Source organism: Anabas testudineus, chromosome 12 (genome assembly GCF_900324465.2).
Source record: "Anabas testudineus chromosome 12, fAnaTes1.2, whole genome shotgun sequence".
NCBI classification, from domain to species: Eukaryota; Metazoa; Chordata; class Actinopteri; order Anabantiformes; family Anabantidae; genus Anabas; species Anabas testudineus.
This window is the reverse complement of record NC_046621.1, coordinates 19,237,301-19,245,255: the sequence shown is the minus strand read 5'-3', so window position 1 is coordinate 19,245,255 and position 7,955 is coordinate 19,237,301. Positions and strand designations below refer to the sequence as shown.

At 37.6% G+C, this 7,955-nt stretch overlaps 1 protein-coding gene across 1 annotated transcript; it reads left to right on the top strand.

The window, feature by feature from the left end:
• The first annotated feature begins 2,739 nt into the window (after nucleotides 1-2,739).
• lamtor3 (late endosomal/lysosomal adaptor, MAPK and MTOR activator 3) lies at nucleotides 2,740-7,159 on the top strand. The gene is made up of 7 exons (XM_026356218.1): nucleotides 2,740-2,868; nucleotides 2,987-3,035; nucleotides 3,307-3,341; nucleotides 3,437-3,495; nucleotides 5,138-5,271; nucleotides 5,551-5,614; nucleotides 6,641-7,159. Exons 2-7 carry the CDS (start codon nucleotides 3,027-3,029, stop codon nucleotides 6,712-6,714), a joined length of 375 nt encoding a protein of 124 aa, XP_026212003.1. The 5' UTR covers nucleotides 2,740-2,868; nucleotides 2,987-3,026; the 3' UTR covers nucleotides 6,715-7,159.
• Nucleotides 7,160-7,955: the final 796 nt, after the last annotated feature.

Here is a 7,955-nt window from a genome sequence, read left to right as displayed (position 1 = left end):
TCTTTCAGTTCAGACAATGAAGCAACTCTCAACCAAGTGTGAAATGCCTTGAATGAGCATCAGGACATTTAAGTTTGCATGAAAATGATGCATTGCTGTCTTCATGTTGGACTAGACCATTAAAAAAACTCTGTGGCCTGCTCAGTCCTCTGTTTCCTATGCTTTAATGCCACTTAGTAGAGACGTGAGACCTGAGGCTTACATTTCCTTCATCCTTCATCATTTTCTTAAATCTTTGAATTAAATGGTAAATTGTCTGCACCTATATAACGCTTTTTCAATTCAATTCAATTCAATTCAATTCAATTCAATTCAATTCAATTCAATTCAATTCAATTCAATTCAATTCAATTCAGTTTTATTTGTAGAGCGCTTTCTACAAATGACATTGACACAAAGCAGCTTTACACAACCAGTACATGAACAGTGAATGTGTATGAATCATAATAATCAGATTGTCCCTGATGAGCAAGCTGAGGGCGACGGTGGCAAGAAAAAACTCCCTGAGAAGGCTACAGGAAGAAACCTTGAGAGGAACCAGACTCAACAGGGAACCCATCCTCATATGGGTGATTACATGCTGTGCAAGCAGCAGGCAGTCCAGTATAACAGTTAATGTCTTTAAGTTAATGTGGAGTCCAGTTAGTTAATTGCAGGCAGACTTGTTCCATTCCTGGACTATCAAGCATTGAGTCAAGAAGCTTTTCTACCTAGCTGGTACTCAAAGCACTTTACACTGCGCTACTATGCGTTACTTACACCCATGTTTACTAGCTTGCCATCGTTAAAGGCATTAATGTATTTTGTGATATTTACTGCCACTTGCTGAACAGTGGAACAGTGTGAATGCTTTGATTATAATGTGTCCTTGTGCATGTCAACAAGAGCAACCCACAGGTAAATACATTGCCCTCTCCACTGTGTGTCCCTGCTAGTCTGTGTAATATGCCAGAAACAGAAGTAATGTACCACTATTTTGTGGAGAGAGAAAAAAAGGTTATGCTTTCAGTCGATCAGTTCCTGCCTGGTACCTGCCAAGCTGTGGTTTTTTCCCCCTCTCTCCCTCTTCCACTGGACTCCACTGCCATTGCTCCACTCACCAGCCACTTCACTCCCCACTCTCCAAGGCCTTAACTACAGATTGGTTCCAACTGTGTGGCCTCTTCAATGTCCCTGGTGTCTGGTTTTCATGCATTCATTCAGCATTCATTTGTTTTTCTACTTTGTACTCCGCTGTTTTAGGTTGGTTTATGTCACTTTGTTTTGGTGGTTGTGCCAGTTTTTTGTCGTATCCTTTTGACACTTGATACTTCTCTAGGCCCTATCATCCATTCACATGACTTTTCCTATCACTGCTATGCGGACAACACACAGTTCTTCCTGTCCGCCGGATGACTCTACTGTCTCGTTACGCATCTCTACTTGGAGAAAGAGAGAAAGACATCTTTAGCTTAACATCTCCAAGACTGAAGTTCTTGTCTTCCCTGCCAGATCTTCGTCACAACACAACATCAGCATCAACATTGGATCTACGTTGATTGTCCCTGCTAAGAAGGCCAGAAATCTGGGGGTCATCGATGACCAACTGACCTTCACGGAACACATCGCCTCAGTCTCTAGGTCATGTAGATATGCCATCCACAACATCAGAAAGAATAGACGCTTAGCAACCTCACTTTCAATATTTAAAAAACTGCTAAAAACAGAACTCTTTTGCATCTTCCTTTGCAAAATATACCTTTCTGCTCTCTCTTGTACTTGCATCTCATGAAGCAGAAACACTTCTTTGATAGCACTTTGCTTTGATATTTTTCACATGGACGTCTCCACATGGAAGGCAGTGATCTTCTACACTAACCATCCACTTATTTTTAAAGTCACAAATAATGTTCATGTCTTTGGATTAAGGGAGGATACCCATGCAGGTTTGAGGTGAACATGCAAACTCCACTGGAAATCCAGAGCCAGCAGGTTTGAACCCCTGAAAGTCTAGCTGCGAGGTGATAGTACTGACCATACTGCCCATAGACATATATAATATAAGTATAATATTGCAAAATGTATGTTGTTGTTCCCAGAGACAATCTCTAAATTATTCTCAATTAGGTTTAAAAAAAAATTAACCATAACCTTCTTATTGGACCAGCATCAGCAGTGCATTAGTACTAGTAATGTCATTCCCAGCCCGGCCTCTTCTGTGATTACCTTACAGAAAGGCCACAGTTTATGAGGCTGGTCAACCGCATCTCTGGTAAAGTTATAAGCAGCACTAAGCCAACAAATATCTGCAATGCATCCAGAAAGTATTAAGTGTTGAACTTATTCAACATTTTGTTATGTTACATCACTATTCCAAAATGGATTAATTTTTTTTTATTTTCCTTAAAAATTCTACCAAAAATACCCCATAATGTGAAAGTGAAAGAGGTTTGTTTGGAATTATTTTTGCCATGACACTCAAAACAGAGCTCTGATGCATCCTGATTCCACTCACCATCCTTGATTGCAATATAATTTGGAAGATGCAAATAATTAATTTAATTAATTTTGGAATAAAGCTTAGATCCTGCATCTGCAGGAAGATGCTACACGTTTTATGAAACTATAGCAAGTGTTTTGTATGTGACAAGAAGAGGTGCACCTAAAGATGTAGAGCTCAATTTAATGCTTTAAATATATCTATTGTTCTATGGTTATATGCACCATGCCATACGTGCGCAGTACTGATTCTCCCGAACGCTTCACCAACCGGAAGTTAAACAAGATCTGTCATGTGATTTCTGACTACGTCTCTGCAGCTTGTGCATCTCGTTTAGTATGTAGTTATTTAAACTTGTTGTAAAGTCTATTACAGGGGATTCAAATAAGGTATGTGATGGTATTTACGGTTTTGACTTGACTAGATATCGCTAGCTGTCTTGCTGATTAGCTAACATGTTAGCATGTTTCAACTCAATGTTTAATGGAGCTTGTTGTCTTTCCGCAGTTGCTGATTTCTTCGGAGAACAAGATAAACACTGGTCGCCATGGCTGATGTGAGTATGACGTGTGCGCTACTAGAAATACATAAAGTGCTATATAGCGACAATAAAACAAGACTTTATACATATGGATATGTATAACGTGCAACTCAGCATGTCCACTAAATGCTGTAACAATCGAATTTCCCCAATGTGGGATCAATAAAGAATATCTTACGTTATCTTATCTTTAATACGCTATTTGAGTGTATGGAACCTAACATATTGGATTTCATGTTTGTATGAGCTGGCTCGACTTTCGTTTTCTATTTAACCTTTTTTTCAGGATTTGAAGAGATATCTCTATAAGCAGCTGCAAAGGTGTGTATTATAATCTATGTTCTGTGTAGTCGACAGTGAGAATATAAGTAGATACAGAGTACAGTTTCATTTGCGAAATCTGTCTTCTTCCTCAGTGTTGAAGGTCTTCATGCAGTTATAGTAACAGACAGAGATGGCGTCCCAGTTATCAAAGGTAAGAAAGGTACTAGGAATGGTTTACTCTACTCATGTCTATGTTAATTTGTCTCTGTACCCTGACTTTATGCATTTCCACCACAACAGAAGATCACAGTAAACTGGGTTGTGTGCTATGCTGTCACTTATGTGTAACATATGCAGCATTATGATTAGAACATTTCTTTTATTCATATGTGCTTTTTGAGCATGTACCTGGAACAACTGAAATGCTCATTGGGATCATTTGCATGTAATTTCCCTATTTGATTTCCAGCCTTTGGTCAATTTTAAATACACAGGAACAATTAACAATGGTACCACAAGTCGATATTCATTGAATTTGTATATGCTCATATGTTGTGCACTGTTTTACAAACATATATATATATATATATATATATATATATATATATATATATGTGCAGTATCAGATTACTCATATGCATCATGTATACACAGATTTACAGTATCCTTGTTTCTTAAGTTCATACAAAAACAGGTAGTGTCATGTTTATTACAGTGATACTAGATGGCAGTGTGTTTACATTCATTCTTTATTCAATTCAATTCAGTTCAGTTAAATTTTATTTGTATAGCGCCAATTCACAACAATCCCATTTGAGCAAGCTTTAGGCAACAGTGGAAAGGAAAAAACTTCCTTTAGAGGAAGAACCTCCAGCAGAACCAGGCTCATGGTGGGTAGCCATATGCCTCGACTGGTTTGTGTGAGTGGAAAGAGGAGAGACAAAAGAACAGCAGGCAACAAAAACAACCACAAGGAGCAAGAACATTGGGCAGGCAACTGGATTCTGGAGATATACAGCTCCAGGCCGAGGATACCTGCAGAAAAGTACAGATAGAGAGGGAGACAGAGAGGAGGAAGCATAACTACAGGAGAGAGAACACACAAAGTTAATGACATGCAATGGTGGCATTTGCATTGATATAAGAGAAAGGACAGAGGAGAGAAGCTCAGTGTGTCAGTAGAGGTCCCCCAGCAGACTAACCTATATCAGCATAACTAAGAGTTGAGTCAGAGTCACCTGATCCATCTCTAACTATAAGCTTTATAAAAAAGGAAAGTTTTAAGTCTAGTCTTAAATGTAGAGAGGGTGTCTGTCTCCCGAACCTGAACTGGGAGCTGGTTCCTCAGGAGAGGAGCTTGATAGCTAAAGGCTCTGCCTCCCATCCTACACTACACTAATGTAGGAGAAATATGATCTCTCTTGCTAATTCCAGTCAGAACTCTGGCTGCAGCATTTTGGATTAACTGGAGGCTTATTCGGACATCCTATTCATAATGAATTACAATAGTCCAGCCTGGAAGTAACAAATGCATGGACTAGTTTTTCAGCATCACTTTGGGACAGGATCCGTCTAATTTTATAAATGTTTTTTTAAGTGAAAAAAGGCAATTCTAGAGATTTTATGTTAATGGAACAGCTCTGAGTTCATCTTTCAGAAATGCTGCAAGTGTTAAAGGCATTTTACAAACCCACACTTATCAGAATGCTGTCACAGTTTTAGGGATTCAGATGTGAACCTGGTACAATTTTCACATCACATCACACTTGCAAAATCAATCACGTTTGAAAAGAACTCTGTATTCCCGTTCGTCCTTCCATTCTGTTTCATTTATGTTTATTGTGTTCCTGCAGTTGCCAATGATAATGCCCCAGTCCATGCTCTGAGACCTGGCTTCTTGTCTACTTTTGCTCTGGCCACAGATCAGGGCAGTAAGCTGGGCCTCTCGAAGAACAAGAGCATCATCTGCTACTACAATACCTACCAGGTCAGATGCCACTTTCCTAATAATAATGCAGCTCCGATAGATTTATTTTAGAAACTGTTTAACCTTTGGCTATATTAAGTCATTTTCAACCACCTACAAGATGCCACAGATGTGTACATATGACAATTTACTGTACATTTGTTTAAAACTAAAAATTGTCAGTGTAAGACATGAGCTGTTAAAACATGTTCTGCAAAAGCTGTCAGGTGGTTAATGTCTGGCCTGTGACTATAATGTTTTTCCTGAGTCTGACGTGTTTATTATGTCTGTGTTCAACAGATTGTGCAGTTCAATCGTTTGCCACTGGTTATCAGTTTCATTGCCAGCAGCAATGCTAACACAGGTAAAATCTTTGAATGCTTATTGTACCTATATTGTTGTTTTTTTTATTTTTTTATTTTTTATTTATTTATTTTTTTTTGTCTGTCTAAGTATAATAAAGTATATACGATGATACTGAAACATAGATGACCTTATGAATGAGTAGGGATAGGTTCTGAAAACTGGTTCCATTGTGTAGTACCAATAATGTACAAGTAAATTGGGATCTCTGGCCAATTAATCTCTTATAATGTTCTTTATTTTTTCTAACACTACAAGCAAAATCTGATGCATAAAATGGTAAAATGTGCTATGGCTACACTCTACAATGTTCTGTACAAAAACCACAACAAACATAAAAACCCAGCACATATTATTGAAACAGATTTGATAAGTGGATCTCAACTACATTCAGATTTGCTAGAATGATTTTGTAACACAGGGACAGAAGTAGTTATGTAAAAATATTTATCATATCAATTCATACATCACTTGATTTGATTATAACATATAGGCCTGGTCTACAAGTTTTTGTTTAATGTTTCTCATTTGTGATGGTCACATTTATTGCTTGTGTTTGGAGAATTTAAAAAATTGCATTATAAATTACAGTACAGCCACAATATTAGAAAATTTGAACATTAGATTATTTTCCAAAATCATTAAGCCCCATTAACAAACCAGTACCAGTGCTGATTGGACCTTACGATATTGCTTAAAGCCCTGCTAGTGGCTGCACAACAAACACCACTAAGATGATCCAGCTGCTCTTATAGCCCCAGCAGTAGTTATGTAAATGTCGTCATCGGACTGGAGAGAGGAAATGTCAAACAGGTACATTGTACGAGGAATAAGAATATGCACATTAGGTTTTAGTGGTAATTAGCCTGCTAATGTCAGATTGTGATTTTCTTGTGTGCAGAAATGATGTGGTGTCAGAAAAAAGGTCAAGGGGTCACCACAGACATTGCAATTCATCCTGCGTTACTACTCTGAGCTTCTATGTTTTTGACTTGTGAAGTAACAATGGTACACTGTTTCCTCTCAGGTCTGATCATGAGTCTGGAGAAGGAGCTGGCACCACTAATAGAGGAGCTGAGGCAGGTGGTAGAGGTGACATAAGCTCAGGACAGGACAACTCTGATCAAGATAATGGTGTATGAGTGCCCTGTTGGAAAACCTGTATGGAGGTTTTTACACTTCCAGTTAATGACCTGAAAGTGTTGACATTCTCAGACTTGTTTACCTTACTTACCTATATGCTTTTTGTTCTGTTCTTTCATGAGAATTTCCACAGTTGAACAAAGTCAACTAAAATAAATGTTTCACTTGCAGCACCCAAGTGGTTTTACTACCTTTTTCATTCTAACCTTTTTAATGCAAAATGTGTTTGTAGTACTTAGAATTTTCATAAGTAAAATTACTGTGTAGACCTACTGTTAAAGAACAAGTGCTGCATTCAAAATGGTAAATTTTTCCATTAAGTATTAATATAAAACAGGTACCCAAAGTAAAAACACTATGCAAAATGGATGATTTCATACCAATAAATATGATATTAATTGGATTTGAATTACTTGAATTAACTTGAATGTTGCAGCTGTTAATAAAAGAGCTTATTTTAACTAACAAACTGTTAGTTAAAGTAAGTGATATTAAATGTTTTGAATCTAATAATCTGAATTAGTTAACATACTTCTAAGTAGCTGGTTATTTTTACACTGTGGAGTGTAAAAAAAGTCCTATGATTGTCCTCTCAAATTTAGTAAACTAAATATGACATTTCCTCTGAAATGCAGTGAAGCTGAAGAAGCAGAAGCAAAAATGAAAGTCAAGTAGAAATACTAAACCTGGTATGGCTAGACAGAAGCCTCACTATGTTGCGCTTCACTCTGCAGACTGCTTTGAACACTGTGTGACTGTTGTTTTTGGAAATAAGCTTCCAAAAGACAGATCTGTAGTTGGGGTTTTATTTCAGCTCTCACCAGAGTCACTTTGTAATTTTGTTTTTCTAAAACACTCCTTATGGAACTTTGTGGTTCCAAGAACCCAATGGTCACCTCTCTCTTACTAAGGCTTCTCTGTGCCTGTGCCTTGGAATAACGCAGTCCCTAAGCTCTGCAGGCAGTTCCTTTGATCTTGTATTTTTTGATAGAGTAAATTTTGTCAGCTGTGAAGCCTTCTATAAAGAGGTGTGTGCCTTTCCAAACTGTGTTCAATCAATGTAATTTACTACAAGTGGAATCCAATCAAGATGTAGAATCATCTCAGTAATGATCAAGAGAAATGAGAGGCACCTAAGCTAATTTGAAATGTTGTTGCAAAGGGTCTGATTGTAAAGTTGAACATGAAGAAATGTAGTG

Bases quoted from the DNA above. Each gene is read 5' to 3' on its own strand.
- lamtor3 (XM_026356218.1), top strand. The intron at 3,342-3,436 runs GTGTGTATTATA...CTTCTTCCTCAG, and splicing joins CTCTATAAGCAGCTGCAAAG to TGTTGAAGGTCTTCATGCAG. The intron at 3,496-5,137 runs GTAAGAAAGGTA...GTGTTCCTGCAG, and splicing joins TGGCGTCCCAGTTATCAAAG to TTGCCAATGATAATGCCCCA.